Source organism: Leuciscus leuciscus (genome assembly GCF_965113295.1).
Source record: "Leuciscus leuciscus genome assembly, chromosome: 8".
NCBI classification, from domain to species: Eukaryota; Metazoa; Chordata; class Actinopteri; order Cypriniformes; family Leuciscidae; genus Leuciscus; species Leuciscus leuciscus.
In genome coordinates this window covers 43,403,456-43,423,883 of record NC_138732.1, presented here as the reverse complement: position 1 = coordinate 43,423,883, position 20,428 = coordinate 43,403,456, and the positions used below count along the sequence as shown (strand labels likewise).

At 41.3% G+C, this 20,428-nt stretch overlaps 1 protein-coding gene and 1 long non-coding RNA gene across 4 annotated transcripts in view; one reads left to right on the top strand and one right to left on the bottom strand.

The window, feature by feature from the left end:
- limch1b (LIM and calponin homology domains 1b) overlaps positions 1 to 20,428 on the bottom strand; it is a 153,693-nt gene that overhangs the window by 3,567 nt on the left and 129,698 nt on the right. Inside the window, 8 exon segments of the mRNA XM_082177648.1 lie at positions 3,564 to 3,672; positions 3,976 to 4,059; positions 4,297 to 4,375; positions 5,556 to 5,626; positions 8,695 to 8,777; positions 8,856 to 9,023; positions 12,523 to 12,615; positions 17,586 to 17,687. Of these exon segments, the coding sequence (XP_082033774.1) occupies positions 3,564 to 3,672; positions 3,976 to 4,059; positions 4,297 to 4,375; positions 5,556 to 5,626; positions 8,695 to 8,777; positions 8,856 to 9,023; positions 12,523 to 12,615; positions 17,586 to 17,687 (789 nt within the window).
- Positions 12,622 to 17,592, top strand: LOC309504523. 3 transcript variants are annotated; one of them, XR_014208097.1, is made up of 4 exons: positions 12,622 to 14,284; positions 14,333 to 17,371; positions 17,418 to 17,462; positions 17,508 to 17,592. It is a non-coding gene; the product is annotated as an uncharacterized lncRNA (long non-coding RNA). The 3 variants fall into 3 exon arrangements; XR_014208098.1 differs by having other exon boundaries at positions 14,333 to 17,462; XR_014208099.1 differs by lacking the exon at positions 17,508 to 17,592 and having other exon boundaries at positions 17,418 to 17,483.

Here is a 20,428-nt window from a genome sequence, read left to right as displayed (position 1 = left end):
TGAGGTCCTAAAGCTTTGCGTTCTGTCCACGTAGAACCGCAAGAAGCGGACAGGACAGAGATATGCCAGGGCTGGGTCTACCTCCTCCGAAGGCAGCGCTTGCAGGTTCACTACCTGGTCCCTGAACGGCGTGGTAGGAACCTTGGGCACATATCCGGGCCGGGGTCGCAGGATTGAAGGGAGGTCTCTGCAGTGCGCTGAGCACCAGAAACAAGTTACAAGAGGGTATAGAGGGAGGACGAGGTGGATTCAGTCTCCTCGCTCCCCTTAGCAACCTGACGATCAGGTCGTGCTTTCTCAACGATTTACCTTCAACTGCATAATGATGCGCGGCAATAGCGGCAACATTCACTTTGAGGGTGGAGGGAGACAGCCTTCGCTCCAACCCATCTTGCAGGAAGGAAAGCACAACACTGATCGGGCATCTTCGGGGGTCTTCCCGATGGGACTCACCACTCAACCAACAGGTCCGACCACGGGCTGAAGGTTTGGCAACAGTGCGGGGTGACGGGCACCCGGTACGTGCCCCTCTGCCAAGCCTGTCTCAGGACCCGGCCATAAAGCCAGTGCTGAAGCGGCCTCATATGAAGCAACTGCGGCATTACTGCGGATGCAAATGCCCCAGGAGCCTCTGAAAAAGTTTCATTGGGGCCGCTATTCTGCATTTGAACAAGTTCAAGCAGCTCAACACCGACTGGACAGGTCGATCGCTGCAAACCAATCTTGGGGACGGATGCATTCAAAAATGTGTTTCTGCGTTTGCATCTTGAACGGGAGCTTGTGAAGAGCCTGCGGTTTTCGGTGTGAGTGTTGGGCCCGAGGAGGTGGTCTCGGCAAGGAAGCCAACACTGTAACCCTCAGATCACCAGTGCTATTAGGCGAAGTAGGGACTGTACCTCGTTTGAGGTATTCGAGTCTCGATCGCAGCACCGTGATGGTCATGTTTTTTCTTGCTTTGGCTCTCAACGAAGGCGGTCGCATTTTCTTACCCTCCTCTCCCTTATCTTCCCTGCTTTGCTCCTCTCGTCTCGTTACTGTCTTGTACTTTGAGAGACTCTCTCCGCACTGCTCTCCAAACTAAGAAATTATGGAATTGATCAACTGGTCTCTCAGCGCAATTGACACCATCTTCTCGACGAGAAGCTTGGGTTCGGGGGAACCTGACTGCCCTGCCGGAACGTTTGCAGCTGGCTACACGATGGACGCGTGGGGGAAGTGGCGGGTCGTGTGTCTGGCGGCTCTTTCCGTGGAGGACGTTGAAGATATCTACCTATTCGGAACCATGATAACAGGTTTTCTGCTGTTTGGATTAGGCACTGCCCTGGTTTATCGAGGAATTAAGAAGACGGTGACAGCTGTCCAAAGCCCCACAAGGCTGCCCGTTATGATTGAAGCAGTGGGCAGAGCTGTCGGCACTCAGACTGTGACTATGAACCACAATATGGGTAACATCATGGAGAAGCTCACAGCTTTGCAAAGGCAAATGGATCGTTTCGGAGACCCAAACGGACCAGGAGCTGTGTAAATTGGAATGCGGCTACTCGTCCCCAGACCAAACAACCACAATCTTATCTGCTTTCGGCCCCACTCTATCAGCACTGGCCTTGGCCGAGGCCGCTGCTGGAACAACAACCCCCTCTGGAGAGAGCACTGCAAAGAGACGCTCTTGCGTTCCTTCCCCGACTCCACACTGACACCTGCTGATTGTTGACTCTGTCTGGGACCTGATCAAGGTTGTCTCCATGGCAACTGCTGTGTTTCGCTATGACATCCTGCGGACTGAGGCACCTAGATTGGGATGCCAGGCGTAGCGACTCTTCAGGCCTACACATACAGAAACTCTTACATAGATACAGATATGCAATCACCAACCCCCAGCCCCCATCCCACGCCTTCGACGCTTTTTACCACCAGTCTGACAGGCGGGTCTGTGACCAGCGCCGAAATGGCTGCAGGACCGGATGGCTGCTTGCCTGAGCTGGGTTACCTCCAACCCCCCTGTCCCCTCCCCTGTTGCAAGTCTTGTGTGTTCATGTTGTGTACTGATTATGTGCAAATGTGCTGAGGTGTTTTACTGTCCCCAAACTGTACTCCCTATTGGAACATAGTCTGGGGGTTGCCTTTTTTTTTTCTCCTCAACTCTCCTCATGTTATGCTGTATCTCTTAATAACTTCAGGTCGGTCCTAAATTGCATTTCGTTGCCTTGTACCTGTACTTGTGTAATGACAATAAAGTTGAATCAAATCAAATCAAATCAAATGTTCCCACAGTGAGAACATGACGCATCCACGAAAGCCGCCTCAGCCTGCTGAATGCCCAAACACGAGAGACAATGATCATCAACCGGAGCCAAAAAGCCATCGCATCCAGAAACACACAGGTGTTAGCTCTTTTAGGGAAAACTGCTGTTTGTAGTGTTGAAGCGCACAGGGGGATGTCCGCGGCCAACAGCGGGAAAATAGTGCAGCCCACTGAGGCACACAAACCGAAACCAGTGCTCAAAGCTGTGAAAACCGCTGTTTTTGCTCTGACACAATCTCCGCTGCAGCGCGCCGTGACACCAACACGTTGAGAGGTCTTCTTCCCAAAAAGAACGCTCAAAAATGTTAAGAGCAGAACAATAGCGTGCTCGACTCCAAAGCGAAATGCAAAGATGCATTGCACCTGCTGCTCATTATATGGCGCAATTATCGCATGCCAATGTACACTGGCTCGTTTAGTTACACTCGAACTAGATTGGTCTCTCTGCGAAGATCCCATTTCTTTCGGTCTCCTCCGATAACAAAGGAGTGACCGACTGAAAGGGAACTTCTGTTTTACATTGTCACTGTTTTTTTACTGTATTTTTGATCAAATTAATGCAGCTTTGATGAGCATAAGAAACTTTCAAAAACCTCAAGAAATCTTTCTGACCCAAAACTTTTAAACTGTAGTGTAAGTTCTATTGATACTAAATAAAGCAGAGAAAGAACAACAATGTTTTACACAACCTTGATTCCTCTTTCTATTTAATAGTGTTATTGCAGCCACCACTGGCCGACAGTATCATTCATAACCTCATACAGCTGCCCATAACTGTAAAACTAGATGGAAAGCCAAATGTCTAAAATGAGCCAGAAATCCTGATGGCCCACCTGGAAAATCTTAAATTAATGATATTTTCCACTAATATGGATAATCTTTACACATTGTAGGATCCAGAATATTCATCCCAAGATCTCTAGTAGATCGTAAGGCCTATTCACACCTAGAAAGATAACCATTATGATAACGAACTATAACAATACTGTTTTGTTTATTATAAGAATGCTGCAGTTTTGTCGTCTGTCGCTTTAAAGCAGGATGGATTCTGATTGGCAGTCAATGTTTTATCGTTCATTAGCTGGAAAAACATCATTCTGAAAGTGATTCCAGTGTTGTTATCGTTATATATGTGCTGTGGACTCTACTATTCTCTTATAGTTAGAACAACTATTAAAACTTTATAGTTATAGTTATCGTCATTGGTGTGATAACAATATATTTGCATCTGTACTTTTCCAGTTGTTTTACGTACTCATACCTTAAAGCACTGAATGTGGAAGTAAAGGCTGAGAGTCTCTATGATCATGGCGGCACCTTTGCCAAGTGGGTGACCACAACTTGAACACAGTTTCTTCCCACTGACAGACCTACACACACACACACACACACACACACAAACAACAAGAGCAAACTTATAATCTAAAGTCATTCAATAAAAACAGGACTGTTGTCAGTAATCAAAGATGGCAGCATCAAAACTAGTGGTCGACTTAAATGGGTTTATCAATGCTGATATTTGCAGAGCAGAATGGGCCTTTCTATATTGTTGATATGATCATATTATACAATTAATGATTTCACTTACAGTCACATCTGATCTGGGCTGGGGAGAAACAAGTGATCATTTGACTCGTGTGTATTTTGCTCAGGTCAGAGAAACTGTGCTGTACCTGTTTGGTGATGGAGGTGTTTGTGTGTCTGTGAATGAAGGTGAGGATGATGGATTTGGCCCAATGTTCTCTATAGAGTCAAACCTGAGGATGAAGAGTCACATGCAGTGTTCAGCCCTCATCTCACACACACACGCTCGGAATCACTACGCTTCAGCCATGAGGATGAATTCAACAAAAAATCACAAACATAAAATCATTTAAACTTTAAAGCACACATTGCAGCTTGTGTATGAATACATAAATCAATGAAAGAACACATAATGGACACACAAACACACACATACATTCAGACACACACACACACACACACACACACACCTCTTGCGTCCACCAGGTTTTGGCTGTGATGTATTCTTGTTCCAGGTCTCATTCTGCTCTCTATTACCCAGTGGTGTATCTGTAAAATATCAAACAAACCATAGACAAGTAAAGAAACAAACCGTGTTCATAACACACTGCAGCTTCAACTGGATGAGGATCATTGTGACTCTCGGTGGTGTTGCGCTTATTGTCTTCGGCCTGTTTTGACCGCAGATTATTATTTTCTTAAATTAAATTAATTAAATAATATTTAATATTTAATGGTAGTAGACAATGTTCACCTCTAAATTAAGCAGAATTTAGGTCTATAATTTTTTTTTTTTTTTTTTTGAAAAACATTTCATATTATTTTCAAATAATACTTTTTCCCCCCCAAATAATTTAAATTAGGTTAAAAAAAAGAGCAAAGGTATTTAAAATCCACTGCATGGAAGACTGATTGAAGACATTTGATGGGAGAAATCAAGGAAATCTCATGTAATATCATGATGTCACCACTAGATGCCTGTATAGCCCTATATTAATATACATACAGTGCTGTGTATTGCATTTGGAGATTCAGACTATTCAGACAATTCAGATAAAGTAGTACATTTTAAAAATGTCAAAACATAAAATTTTCGGTCTAAAATGACCAAAGACCACCAGAGGATTCAGTGAAATTGATCATTTATTTGAAAGATTAACACATATTCAGTTACTGTTCTTTTAGAAAACCTAGTTAGTCGTCTATCTAGATGGCATCTGAAGTAATCGCAGGCACACTCTCGACACAAAGCCTTTTCCAGCCAGTTAAGATCTTATTTTGGCTCAATTCCTTAAATGAGAAAGTAATCCCATAATGCACTGGGACAAGCTCAGTGAACAAAATAATCCAAGATGGAAATATTTCTATTCCATTCACATTTATTAATGTACCCATAAAAAATGCATATCTGATTAAAATGAACGGATGGAACAAGTATTGTTATTTTTCATATTAGTTTTGCTAGTTTAGCAACACACAAATGTCAAACTGTGTACTTCAACCAGAAGAGACAAAAACTTGGACTACAAATCTACAGACTCAAAATGTTGATATTAAATGCACTGTAGCAAGATATTTTAAATAACTAATTTAATAACTAAAAATATAACGTTATCCACATTTTACTGTGAAATTTCCTCCCATTTAAAAAAAAGAAAAGACATTGTGTCGCCCTCAGAGTGTCATCATTGAGGCTTTCTAAACGAGTCCTCAGCGAGACGAGACTCACCCTGAAGAGACTCAAGTGGCTCCCCTCGTCCTCTCGGACCCACCGACACACAGCCTGGCTGAGGAGAACTGCTGTGGAAACATACAAAAAACAAGATCTTTAGTTATAATGATGAGTTTGAAAAGGTTTTAAAATGTTTAAGTTCACTCAAAAATTATTCATGTTGTTCCAAACCCATATACTGTTATTTTTCCATAAAACACAAAATCTTCATGTGGCTCTTTTCCATTAAAGGTGACATATTATGCCCCTTTTCACAAAATGTAATATAAATCTATGGTGTCCCCAGAATGTGTCTGTGAAATGTCATACAGCTCATTTATTATAGCTTGTCAAATTTGCCCCTTTTTTGGGTGTGAGCAAAAAGGCTCAGATTTTGTGTGTGTCCCTTTAAATGCAAATGAGCTGCAGCTCCGCCTCCGTTCAGAAGAGGGCGGAGTCTTTACACGAGCTTCAGATACTCCGGCAATAACAAAACACACCAATGTCACTCATCCAAAATCTCAGAAGCAACCAGTAGTGAGTGCAGCCTTACGGAGAGACTCGGGAAGAGTTTCACTTTTAGGGGCCGTTCACATATGGCGTTTAAAAATGTGTGGAAGATGCAGCTACGCTTCTGTCTCCTTCTTTCCAAAGAGCTTGCACTCCCGTGGCGTTTGTCGTTGCTATGCAACCATGATCAGCGACGAGGAAGTTTCTGTAATGGAATTCCACCACCGAAAAACTCTTGCTGTATCTCTGCTACAAGATTTATTTACGGAGAAGAGAAAAACCCCTGTAATGTTTGGGTGAACCCCATCCTTCATGTTGATTGAGCTTTGTTGTTACTGAAAGGGTGAAGCTGATTGGTTGGTTCTTGTCACATGACCGGCGGTGCGCTTGCGGCAAACTGAAACCAAACATTTTCAATAAAACATCAATATCTAAAGCTCTGTTAATTCTCAATAAGAGCTTCTGCAGATGAAAGGCAGAAATAAAGTCAGTCTGGTTAGTAATAAGTGAAGCTGGTAATGCTGTTTGTGGAGTTGTTTAATCCTCCTCTGCTGAGATATTCTGAGATGTAATCAGGGCCGGCGCTAGCCATTTGGGTGCCCTAAGCACAATGGCACCAAACATGAAAAGAAATAAATAATATAAAGGTTAAAATTATAAATACCAAATACCACCACAATTACTAAAAACACAGATTTGGAACTGAACAATGTAAACACAGAAAGTTAAAAGTGCAAAGGTCAGGCACAATATAATAATTCTGTACATAATTTGACAACTCTGTGAATATGAAAATATACAAACACTGAGATTGTGGGGGTTTTTTTCTTCTAATTGCAGTTTCAAAGTAAAAAAAAAAAAAAAAAAAGATTTTAGCCATGCAGGGCTAAAGCCCCGGATCTTTTGCACTACTATAGCGACGCCCCTGGACATGCATACGCATAGGCGTAATTTGCGGGTAGGACATGTCCCCACCACTTTTGAAACATCTCGCGGCACGAATGTACCAATACAAACAAACAAAACATCTCCAGTTAACCAGCAGAGCATTCATTTCATTCGTTTTTTAAATAAGAGTCGATCTAGCGCTGAAATGTGTTGTTTTTTTAAATCAACTGATCAAAGTGCTCGTTGCCGAGCGATCAGTGGCGCGGATACTATGTTTGTTTCTGGCTCGCGCACAGCCTTCACTCAGACGCGCGTTTCAATCCGTTGTGGAGAGACTCTCTATTCGCTCCGGTACAATTAGAAAACAAAAAGCACAAAAAGTGTCCCTGCCTGATATACAACCACTAAAAAACATAATCGGTTTTGATGAGAAAAAAAAACAAACAAAAAAACGATATGAGTGCGGATTAGAGCTCAGAACCTCTGACACGCTTGGCAAAAATTCTACCACTGGACCACTTAAATACACACATAATTTTCGTCGGATCAACATATAATAGGCCTCATTGAACGACCACTTAAACCCAATATTAACATGCTTTAGACATATTTTATTTGTTATTTATACTAGTACCCTATTGTGATGATTTTTCACGATCCAGATTTTTTGGTGCCCCCCCAAGCACTTGGTGCCCTACGCGCAGTGCGTGATGTGCGTGTGCGGAGCGCCGGCCCTGGATGTAATGTCTTCTTTTATCTTCAGTTGATGTAATCTAAGGCCACATTTACACATAGCCGGGTATTTAGAGAAACGAATATTTCTCCCCCTCCGTTTTCAAAAATAACATCGTGCACACAATATCGTTTTCAAAAACAGTTGCCGTTTACATCAACCCGCATAAATACAAAGGGGCGGCAGTGTAAGGAGAAGGATAAAGCCATGCAAGCCAATCAGAATCCTCAAAATCGACAACGACGAATAGCACGAGCGACTTCCTGTTCCTTTCAAAACAATAGACATGGCGCGAGGTTCGTTCGTGTGGACAGACAGCGAAGCAAATGCAAACAGGCCAAAAGCGTTTTCACAAAAGTAAAAATGAGTACCACTTTAACAGCATCCATGATCAAATAGTAGCCAAACAAACTCATAGACAGTATGGAACAAACTCTAAACATAGGGCGCTCACATGACGTAAGCATTTTCTGGCGCATAATGTGACGTTTGAGAACCTAAAACCCCGTTTCTCCCAGTTGACACGGCAACACATAACCGGCGTTTTCAGAAATCTCCACTTTGGCCGGAGTTTTTAAAAATAATCGTTTTCTGGGATAAAACCGGCGTTTTCGTGTAAATGACAGGCCAAAACGCAGGGAAATATCTGCGTTTTCCCATCGTGTAAACGGGGCCTAAGGCTGTGGTTGAAGTCAGTTGAAGTTCTTGTGTTTCTCTTTTTCTGTTCTTGTTGTTTCTCTTTCCTTCAGTGATTCTGCTTATTAACAGCAGGTGTTCATCACTAATGCTCAATCATCACTTAATAAATCACTTAATTATCATTAACTTTAACTCTGATTCAGAGTTACTTTGATACTCTTTAGAGTGGGACCATATGTACTCTGAGCAGAGTTAATTTAACTCTGGGGATTTTGCAGTGTAGAAAAAAGTAACAGCTTGAAAGTGTGGAATGACAAATAAAGGCAGAATTCAAATTTTTGGGTGAACTTTTCCATCTAGTTGACTGCTGGAGTTGTTGTCCCAGACCTTACTGTCATCTGTAAACTCTGTGTGTGTGTCTGCGCTGCTTCACCGATGCCGTTTTCCCTTTGTCTGCAGTTCCCAGAGCTCTGCTGGAGGAGAACACAGTCAGTGTCGTCTACACACACATTAAGCTCTTCATTTAACGTCATTCATCGAAGTCTCACCGTCTGGTTCTCCACTGTTCCCAGCCTGTGTTCCCGCTCGGGCTGTGAGTGCAAAGTGTTTTCTGTTTTGGGAAGGACTGGCGGTGCCGTCGGTGAGTGAGGGGTCACAGGGGTCAGCGGGGTCAGGGGGGTCAGAGGGGTCACGGTCTCCTCCAGAATCTTCCTCTCCTGTATCGACCACACAAACACAATCACTGGCAAAGCTTCTATGAGCAAACAAGTAGCAAAACTTTTCACGTTTCAGTGGTGTGATGATCTGTAAAGTGTCTCACAACAATTTACCATGGTAAGCATGCTTTCCACTGTTTGAGGATCTCAGATTCATGTATTGGTCTACTCTGCTCTGATTGGTCAGATGGCTCAGTCTATTGTGATTGGTCTACTCTGCTCTGATTGGTCAGATGACCCAGTCTGTTGTTATTGGTCTACTCTGCTCTGATTGGTCAGATGGCCCAGTCTGTTGTGATTGGTCTACTCTGCTCTGATTGGTCAGATGGCTTAGTCTCTTGTGATTGGTCTACTCTGCTCTGATTGGTCAGATGGTCCAGTCTGTTGTGATTGGTCTACTCTGCTCTGATTGGTCAGATGACCTAGTCTGTTGTGATTGGTCTACTCTGCTCTGATTGGTCAGATGACCCAGTCTGTTGTTATTGGTCTACTCTGCTCTGATTGGTCAGATGGCCCAGTCTGTTGTGATTGGTCTACTCTGCTCTGATTGGTCAGATGGCTTAGTCTCTTGTGATTGGTCTACTCTGCTCTGATTGGTCAGATGGTCCAGTCTGTTGTGATTGGTCTACTCTGCTCTGATTGGTCAGATGACCTAGTCTGTTGTGATTGGTCTACTCTGCTCTGATTGGTCAGATGACCCAGTCTGTTGTTATTGGTCTACTCTGCTCTGATTGGTCAGATGGCCCAGTCTGTTGTGATTGGTCTACTCTGCTCTGATTGGTCAGATGGCTCAGTCTGTTGTGATTGGTCTACTCTGCTCTGATTGGTCAGATGGCTCAGTCTGTTGTGATTGGTCAACTCTGCTCTGATTGGTCAGATGACCCAGTCTGTTGTGATTGGTCTACTCTGCTCTGATTGGTCATATGACCCAGTCTGTTGTGATTGGTCAACTCTGCTCGGATTGGTCAGATGACCCAGTCTGTTGTGAATGGTCTACTCTGCTCTGATTGGTCAGATGGTCCAGTCTGTTGTGATTGGTCTACTCTGCTCTGATTGGTCAGATGACCCAGTCTGTTGTGATTGGTCTACTCTGCTCTGATTGGTCAGATGACCAATACTGAGTATCGGATCGGCGCATCCCTAGCAGGAAGTGAGGCTGGAATTACTGACGACTTGTTTCAGACAGTTCAGAATTTTTTTTTTCTTTTGGGAGGCAATAACTTTCACTGATTCTTGAGAGTCGGGACAAAACATGTCCCACATAGAAAAGTCTAATTTATAGCAAAAATTAAGAAATTCATCATGATTGACATACTTACAAAGTGAAATCTAAAGGAATTCTATATACCTATCTGATTTTTAGAATAACCCTTTTTATCTTTTTGGGGAAAATTTGTTTAAATGTATGGTCTGTGGTTAGAAGGTCCATGTTATTGCACTTGTCCTCAGCAAGAGGTGACAATATTAACCATCCCAAAAAACTTTTAAAAAGCTCTACAATTATGAAAACATATATATCAAATAAAAAATAAGGGGTATAAATATAAAAAACAATGCATGGAGTGAATATCAAACAATATTTTCTATAAAAATCTGCCTATTAAAGTTGTGTCCTCAGTTTCTGTCAACTCCGTCAGATTTTTTCATAAAGCTCTTTAAATCAGGAAATAGCATGGTCAGCTATATCCCTGAGGACCCCTTTTCATCTCCCTGCCTGTGGTGAATGCAGCACTACCACACATGCTCTGGTACATTTTAATTTTTTTTATATTTTAGACAAACAATGTCAATATACCTATGGTCACAGCTGCACCATGTCAATACCATCTTTCTGTTAAGATACTTTTTTTTTTTAAACCATAGTGGATTGAATTTAAGCATTTTAGTGAGGTTATTGGGACTGCTAGCAACTGAGGATAAACTACCTAGCTGCAGTGTACAATACATGTTTTGGCAGGAAAATACATGCCCTTACGTCAACTCCGTCAGACGTCAACTCCATCAGGTTCTATGTCTGACGGAGTTGACCTGTAAGCTGACGGAGTTGACAAATCCACCAATAACCTCTTAATGTGCGAATATAATATTATTTGTCAATATAGTGAAGGGTTAAACTGTTATTTCAGGGTTTTATTTACACATAAATGCACATACATAGCATGCATTACATTATTTAACCATACGCATCTGACTTGTAGATAATGGGCAGGCAGTGGTCTACTTATTATTGTGTAACGTGTAACTTTGCCAGCACTTTAATATATATATTTATATATGTAGAGACAGAGATAGAGAAATGAGAAGCCAGTGTAGGGCTGGGCGATATGGCCAAAAAAAATGATCACGATCTTTTTTTTATATCAGTCGATATCGATAATTATCACGATAAATGTCTTTCAAGTTTAAAGGCAGATTTTTGCTCCTAAGTGAAAGTTGTAGAAAACAGAGTGTTAATTGTGGTTTTAAACTACTCTTTATTGTCAGAACATATCATGACAAACAGGTGAACACTTCACAAATCTGAGGTAAAACATTCAAACATTTTCCGTCAACACCGTCAGTTTTTCCGTCAACACTGTCAGTTTTTCTGTCAACACCGTCAGTTTTTCCGTCAACACTGTCACTTTTTCCGTCAACACCGTCAGTTTTTCGTCAACACCGTCAGATCTTCGTCAACAGCGTTGGATGTTTGTATGTTTTTGTTAATTTTTTTGGGAAAAAAAAAATTCTTCCTTCAGTTTATGTTGTTTTTGTAATAAAGGACCATCTGATCTACATCCTCTTATGTTTTATTTATTTAAGGAATTTGTTTTTACAATATTGAAATTAAAATCAAAGTTTGAAAATGCAAATATTTAGAAATCTGAGTTTTCAGAATAGTGTGAAATCACAACTTAAGTTTATATATCGTATTTTTTTTTACATATCAGAGTAACTAAACACTATTACAATATACTTCAGAACTTTAGATTCTTGTTGGATTTGAAGAATTAAAATTGTTTACTTTTTAGTGTGTCTGACGGAGTTGACACAAATCCAGTTCTGAAGGGAAACATGTTTATTTGTTAAAAATGTGTTTTTATTTAGAACCTGTTCTTTTACATGGTTAAATAGCTAAGACCTTTCTCTGCAGAAACATATAACTCTAATTGATATAGTGTGTATTTGTAAAAAAAGTTTTTTTAAACGTGTTTTGTCCTGACTCTCAAGAATCAGTGCTTTATTTATCTGAACTTTTATCTTTAAAACTTTACAGACCTTTTATATTCACAAACCGCTCTATGACACACTGCATGAAAGGTCATATCTGAGAAAGCATAATAGGTGCCCTTCAAGTATGTGAAAAAAAGTAAGGAAGAAAACCAATATCAATTCAGTATGCAAATATTACAGTGCCGTCAGAGCTATCGGTTACATTTTGAATGGTGGTAAATATTGTAACGATGTCAGTCAATGGGAGATGTGTAAACTTCAAGACCTGTAAAGAGAGAAACTTCACCTCCTCATGGTAGCGCCTCTCCTCCTCTTCCACTTCCTTCTGCGCCTGCTCCCATTCCTGCTTCAACTTCTCCTGTTCACGCCGATATTTCTCCTGTCATCACACACATGCATTTCATCCATTAATGCAGAATATACAAATGCCTTTAGGAGACCCTCTAACACTTGAAACTCCAAATGGCTCTTTAAAGCTACAATATGTCATTTTTTTCGCCGCTAGGGGTCGCTAACCTCTTACAATAACAAAGGCGTAGGTTGATGACGCATAAGCGGGATTATGCATCTTGTCGTCATGCCGAAGGATCTAATAATGTTTATGGATGAGTGAATACATTGATGTTTTTAACATGACTGTGGAATGAAGCAGAGCGCGAGTGCTAATGAGAGACAGATATCAGCGCCACACGCGAGTCCCGCGGATATAAAGGAATAAGAACATTTCATTCTACCGAACTAACTTACCCACAAGTGCTGAATAATACTCACACAGGGCAGTTTATCAGACGAATGAAACTTGTGAGGGAACGCAGCGCTGTTTCACTTGCTCGACACTATCACACTAAACTGTTGAAAGTTATAATGTTATTCTATGTGTTAGTTTGTCTGTATGAGACTAGCAGTGAGCTAGATCAACATTAGAATAACACACTGATCATATTCTAACATTTCATCATGTTGAGCTGTATAACATTGATTAGTTTTATGTACATTTGCTCACCTGTCTAATAAAGCTCATGCAAGAGCTCTAACTAATAAAGCTCTGTCAAGTGGAAGTTAGCCGCGGACGCAAGCTCTCGGAATCTCGAAAACGCCACGCTGATATTGATCCTCGTTTTAGTTCTCCTTTTGTCCCAAAGTCTGCTTGCCATGGTCCATAATGTTTGAACGAAACAACAACAGCGTGAGCGTGCCGCTAGACGTAACGCAGTTGTCCTCGTCTGTCGCCATGGTTACTACTGCAGTACGAGCGGAAACCAGGGATAACACAGATATTACATGGATAAGTGAACATGGACGAGCCATTATTTAAAATTGTGAATTTCTCTGAATTTACAAATTCTTGGAAACATTTAGGATAATGTAAGAACACAATTGAAAGAAATACATAACTCTGTGCAAGTGGTTTTTGGATATTTTGATACAAAATTCTAGGGGTGACCCCGAATAGTCGAAGATTCGATGCTTCGATAGGAGGAGCCTGATTCGACTACCGATCTCACGGTCGAATCTTCGCAGAGGTGTTATGAAACGACGATCATGCCACTTTGGCTGTATGAGGGCGCTCAATGTCTGATTTCACATAGAACTAGCTTTTATGTCAATACGTTAATATTCAGCCTATAATGATAATGCTGTAGGCCTATATAAAAATGTGCAAAGAAAGAAGCTTTTAATAAATATTTTTTAACGTGCGTGAATAAATCCAAACACCCCGTGACAGATTTAAGTTTCACTTTCAATCCGTGACCGACAGAGGAGCGTCTTCGCGGCAAGGATTTAAATATTTAACAATGTCTGGGATAAGAAAATCTAAAGTGTGGATGTACACCATCAGAAAGGATATTCTCCAAGGCTGGATTTAGCATCAGGAAAACCATGATTGCACTTCTGCCGGCCAACGTTAACATGTTTCACGCATAGACTGGGTTTCACGTTAGAATGTATTTTATCCGCGCGCACAATTTGAAAAGACTCCAACGGACAGACAGAGTGAAAGACGTTCAGGATTTGTTCTCTCGATCAGGTACAAGTGATTTCAAAACGTTTCAGCCGGTTCTAATTTTAATTTTGGATGCTGTGAACATTTTTAGCTAAAAAGACTGCCTCTCCAGTTTAGCATTTATTGTTGTTTCTGCAGTTAAAAAGACAAAGTTGAAAAGTCTGGCTACTATCGTTATTTTAATAATTTCTTTATTTTTATTTTATTTATTAATCTGTCAGGGTTATCTAATCTAACTATTTGTGGCTTGTGTTTTGAATATATGTTCCCCTGCACTTTAGGCATTTTGCACACATTTGCTCCTCTTCCTGTGACTTGATTCTGATTTATTTCGTTTTGTATTTTTATTTATTAGAAAGGTATATTCTGTTCTAATTTAATTTAGTAAATTAATTGTTTATTTTTTCGGTGCATCGATGTTGTGCTGTAGGCTGGCCTGCTCGCACAGGTAATTTAGCCGATTTAATTTGATTTGCATGTGAAATGCAAATCTGCAGTGTGGCCTTTCTGGAGTTATTTATGTTATTTCTTAGTTTTATTGATCAAAAATGTTTTTATACATTTTCTTCTATATCTTTGTGTGATTTTCTGTACATCGCGGCTTTGAAACGTTAAAGCCCCGCCCCCAGCCCCACCCCCATACACATGATTCGACTATTAGTCGACTATAGGCAAGGCATGACGATTCTGATTCGACTATGAAAATCCATAGTCGGGGACAGCCCTACAAAATTCTTACATATTGTACCTTTAATAGCCGTGTCTTCTTTATATCATTATTAAGCTCTTTTACATCGGTATAGAGTAAACAAGGTTAAGGCAAAGTGCTTGGGATTTTGAAAATCCATTAGGCAGCCAAAAGACAACATTTTAAAGGTACAATCAATTCCAATTATTTTTTTTATTTTTTTTTACTTTGTTTGTAAAGATTGACAAGACAGCAAAATTTTGACACACAAAAAATATGTAACACTTGGAAAAATTATTTAAAACAACAACAACAACATTCTATGCAGTAAATATCTGTGTGATTGTGCGTTTAAATATCTTAACATCTGCAGAGAAAAGCTATTTTCTCAAACAGGCAATCATTCCCCCTGTACACACTCACGCACGCACACACACTCTCTCTCTCTCTCACACATGCAGGGGTGTCTTTATCTTAAGCAGCGACTCGTGTATCATGCTGGGTTTTAGTTTTGCTTTGTGTTTTGCTGCTTATGATCAGAGTGTTGTTAAATGAACATTCATTCATTCTGTCTTATAAAGGCACTAAACGAGTTATCAAGTAGTATGATTTATCTCTGTAATGAAAGTGAATGGTGACCATGGCTGTTCTTGGTCCCCATCTACTTTAATTACACTGAAAAAGCAGCTTGGACATGCTAACAACAGAATTTTCTTTTTAGGTTAATTCTTTCTTATATGATTAAGCAACTTGAGCATGAGGTGTCTGGTTAGTCCACAGTCGGTGATGTATGGAGACATGCTCAGGTGTCTGGTTAGTCCACAGTCGGTGATGTATGGAGACATGCTCAGGTGTCTGGTTAGTCCACAGTCGGTGATGTATGGAGACCTGCTCAGGTGTCTGGTTAGTCCACAGTTGATGATGTATGGAGACATGCTCAGGTGTCTGGTAAGTCCACAGTCGGGTAAAGTATGGAGACATGCTCCGGTGTCTGGTTAGTCCACAGTCGGGTAAAGTATGGAGACATGCTCAGGTATCTGGTTAGTCCACAGTTGGTAATGTATGGAGACATGCTCAGGTGTCTGGTTAGTCCACAGTTGGTGATGTATGGAGACATGCTCAGGTATCTGGTTAGTCCACAGTTGGTGATGTATGGAGACATGCTCAGGTATCTGGTTAGTCCACAGTCGGGAAAAGTATGGAGACATGCTCAGGTGTCTAGTTAGTCCACAATCGGTGAAGTATGGAGACATGCTCAGGTGTCTGGTTAGTCCACAATCGGTGATGTATGGAGACATGCTCACGTATCTGGTTAGTCCACAGTCGGGTTAAGTATGGAGACATGCTCAGGTGTCTGGTTAGTCCACAGTTGGGTAAAGTATGGAGACATGCTCAGGTGTCTGGTTAGTCCACAGTCGGGTAAAGTATGGAGACATGCTCAGGTGTCTGGTTAGTCCACAGTTGGGTAAAGTATGGAGACATGCTCAGGTGTCTGGTTAGTCCACAATCGGTGATGTATGGAGACATGCTCAGGTATCTGGTTAGTCCACAGTTGGGTTAAGTATGGAGACATGCTCAGGTGTCTGGTTAGTCCACAGTTGGGTTAAGTATGGAGACATGCTCAGGTATCTGGTTAGTCCAAAGTCGCTGATGTATGGAGACATGCTCAGGTGTCTGGTTAGTCCACAGTTAGGTAAAGTATGGAGATATGCTCAGGTATCTGGTTAGTCCACAGTTGGTGATGTATGGAGACATGCTCAGGTATCTGGTTAGTCCACAGTTAGGTAAAGTATGGAGATATGCTCAGGTATCTGGTTAGTCCACAGTTGGTGATGTATGGAGACATGCTCAGGTATCTGGTTAGTCCACAGTTGGTGATGTTTGGAGACATGCTCAGGTGTCTGGTTAGTCCACAGTCGGTGATGTATGGAGACATGCTCAGGTATCTGGTTAGTCCACAGTTGGTGATGTATGGAGACATGCTCAGGTATCTGGTTAGTCCACAGTCGGGTTAAGTATGGAGACATGCTCAGGTGTCTGGTTAGTCCACAATCGGTGATGTATGGAGACATGCTCATGTATCTGGTTAGTCCACAGTCGGGTTAAGTATGGAGACATGCTCAGGTGTCTGGTTAGTCCACAGTAGGGTAAAGTATGGAGATATGCTCAGGTATCTGGTTAGTCCACAGTCGGTGATGTATGGAGATATGCTCCGGTATCTGGTTTATTCCACAGTTGGTGATGTATGGAGACATGCTCAGGTTTCTGGTTAGTCCACAGTTGGTGATGTATGGAAATATGCTCAGGTATCTGGTTAGTCCACAGTTAGGTAAAGTATGGAGACATGCTCAGGTATCTGGTTAGTCCACAGTTGGTGATGTATGGAGACATGCTCAGGTATCTGGTTAGTCCACAGTTGGTGATGTTTGGAGACATGCTCAGGTGTCTGGTTAGTCCACAGTCGGGTAAAGTGTGGAGACATGCTCAGGTTTCTGGTTAGTCCACAGTCGGTGATGTATGGAGACATACTCAGGTGTCTGGTTAGTCCACAGTCGGTGATGTATGGAGACATGCTCAGGTGTCTGGTTAGTCCACAGTCGGGTAAAGTGTGGAGACATGCTCAGGTGTCTGGCTCTGTTGGCTCCAGCCGCTGTACCTGAAGCATGCGTTCCTGCTCTCGCTGCCAGCTCTCCTGACGCTTGCGCTCTTCCTCAGGGCTCCAAGAAAAGTGTTCACCGCGCTTCACCAGATTCAGCACCTAACCGTACCGTACGCAATGACACGCGCCGCACAACACCACAAACAGTGAGCAAGAGATTCCCCTGAAGCAGCGAGACTAGCTGTTCTACTGGAGCTGGCGGATGTGAAAACACAAGGACAGAAATGGGGACATTCTGCTGCTTTCCCATCTGGTATAGAATATTCAACTATTTTTCTGTTTAAATGTTCTAAAAATGTAAGTGCAGCTCGTCTCTGTGGGTGATGCTATGCTTTAATCTTGTTTAAGGATTATGGGTAGTGTAGGATTTCACTTGCGGTTTTACAAGCAAGCTATTTTGTAAAGTAATAGTTGAATTCAATAGTTGAATTCACACCTGTGGCTTCTAGAGAAGCATACACACAGCAAAATCCCCAGAGTTAAAGGTGCTGTATGTAACTTTTTCACTCTACTAAAGCATAAAAATACCATAATATGTTTGCATATACAGAGGAAACATGTGAAGTTCACATACTCGTTTCTCTGAATAACACTTCTACAGCCAGTTATTTTACATTGAAATGTGCGTATCCCGGCTGGAATTAGGGGTGTAGAAATGAATCGTTTCTACGATGCATTGCGATGCAGACGAGGACGATTCGGTATCGGTTCAGTAATAGACCATAACCGATTATAATGTACTGACGCTTTTCTGACGTCATTTGTCGCGTACGTGCTTTGTCGCGGTAGAATACAATGGCAGAGGGAGGTGAGACGCGAGTGCGAGAAAATAAAAAATGCTCCAACTACTTTAAAAGCCTACATCTGAGCACATTTTGGCTTTTATGAACAACCTGGTGAGCACGACCTGCAGAAGACACGTGCTGTGTGCGCTCATGTCACGCACAAATAGAATATGCAGGAGGTAATACCACTAACTTGATAAACCACGTTAGCCGTTTTCACCCCGAGCTGTTATCGCCTGGCAGAGTCTGACTGCTTTAGAGATGTGCGGATGAGCTCCAACGTCACCCGAATCCGCAGCCAACAACAAATCATTCACCCGCCCCAATAATTTTCTCTGATTTAAGTATCCGCACCCGATGGTCAAATTACAATTATCCTGTGTTTTTACGCGTGATTATAAATGGATGATCGTCACCTTCAACAGCGGACTCGGCAACGGTTTAATTGCGTGCATCTTTAATGGTAACATAATACACTGATTAATGAGCGATGCTTTTAAATGAACATTTCTTTAAAACAAAATTTATTTGACAGATTTTCCTTTTCTTAATGGCATAAAAAAGTGTGAGTGCCGTCCAGTCTGAGGAGCAGGAGGCGGGAGAAACCACGATCATTCTTGCAGACTGCACCTTTAAATGAACTCTGCTCAGAGTACATATGGTCCCACTAAAAAGAGTGTTAAAGTAACTCTGAATCAGAGTTTAAGTGATGATTGAGCATTAGTGATGAACACCTGCTGTTAACAAGCAGAATCACTGAAGGAAAGAGAAACAACAAGAACAGAAAAAGAGAAACAAGAAATTCAACTGACTTCAACCACAGCCTTAGATTACATCAACTGAAGATAAAAGAAGACATTACATCTGTGAAGATCTCAGCAGAGGAGGATTAAACAACTCCACAAACAGCATTACCAGCTTCACTTATTACTAACCAGACTGACTTTATTTCTGCCTTGAAAATGTTTGGTGTATTCAAACATATATACATATAAATGTAATGTCACCATTATGGCGATCAGTGTTTCCTTTAGGTCGACAGTTTGACTCTTGGCTTTTTATGTGAGTTTGTGGTCTTTGTAACAGTGTTTAACAAAACACATATTTTTTTGCAAAGGAAACCAGAAACAAAGATGATCAGATTATAATAGTTTTCAGCATCATAAAGTAGAAGAAATCACTGATCTAATCCCTGACCAAAAGTTGTTATTTCTTCTGAATTTTGATTTTTAAAATACATTATGGAAAAATCTTTAGACACACACACATAAATGCCAGAGGAGAACTGGCTCCCGACTGAGCCTGGGTTCTCCCAAGGTTTTTTTTCTCCATTAGGTCACCTGATGGAGTTTTAGGACACCATTAGGTCACTTGATGGAGTTTTTCGGTTCCTTGCCACTGTTGCCTTTGGCTTGCTCAGTTGGGGATATTTTGGGGATATTAATCTAATTTTATCAATCAATAAATTCCTCTTGAAACAAACTTTGTTGTATCATTTTAATTTAATACTGTGAAGCTGCTTTGATACAATCTGTATTGTGAAAAGCGCTATACAAATAAACTTGACTTGACTTGACACACAGACATCAATAATCAGCATATGAATCTCAACAATGGTGACCTGCGTCATGCCACAATGCATGCTGGGAGCCATCATAGTATAAAACTTGTTGCTCCCAGCATGCATTGCGGCATGAAGCATGTCACCATTGATGAGATTCCTGTGTTGATTCTTGATGTCTGTGTGTGTCTAAAAAAAAATTACATAATGTCTGATCTGTTGCAAGAAAGTGTTGTTGGTGAATATAGTCTATTAATAACAAATCTTTTGGTTAGGGATAAGATCAGTGAATGTTTCTACTTTATGATGCTGAAAACCATATCACCTGATCATCTTTGTTTCTGGCTTCCTTTGCAACAAATTATGTATCTTGTTTTCAACATTTGTTAAACAACAAAGACCACAAACTCACATAAAAAGCCAAGAGTCAAACTGCCCAACTAAAGGAAACACTTACTGCATTTACACTGCAAGTCTTCATGCACAGATCCAAT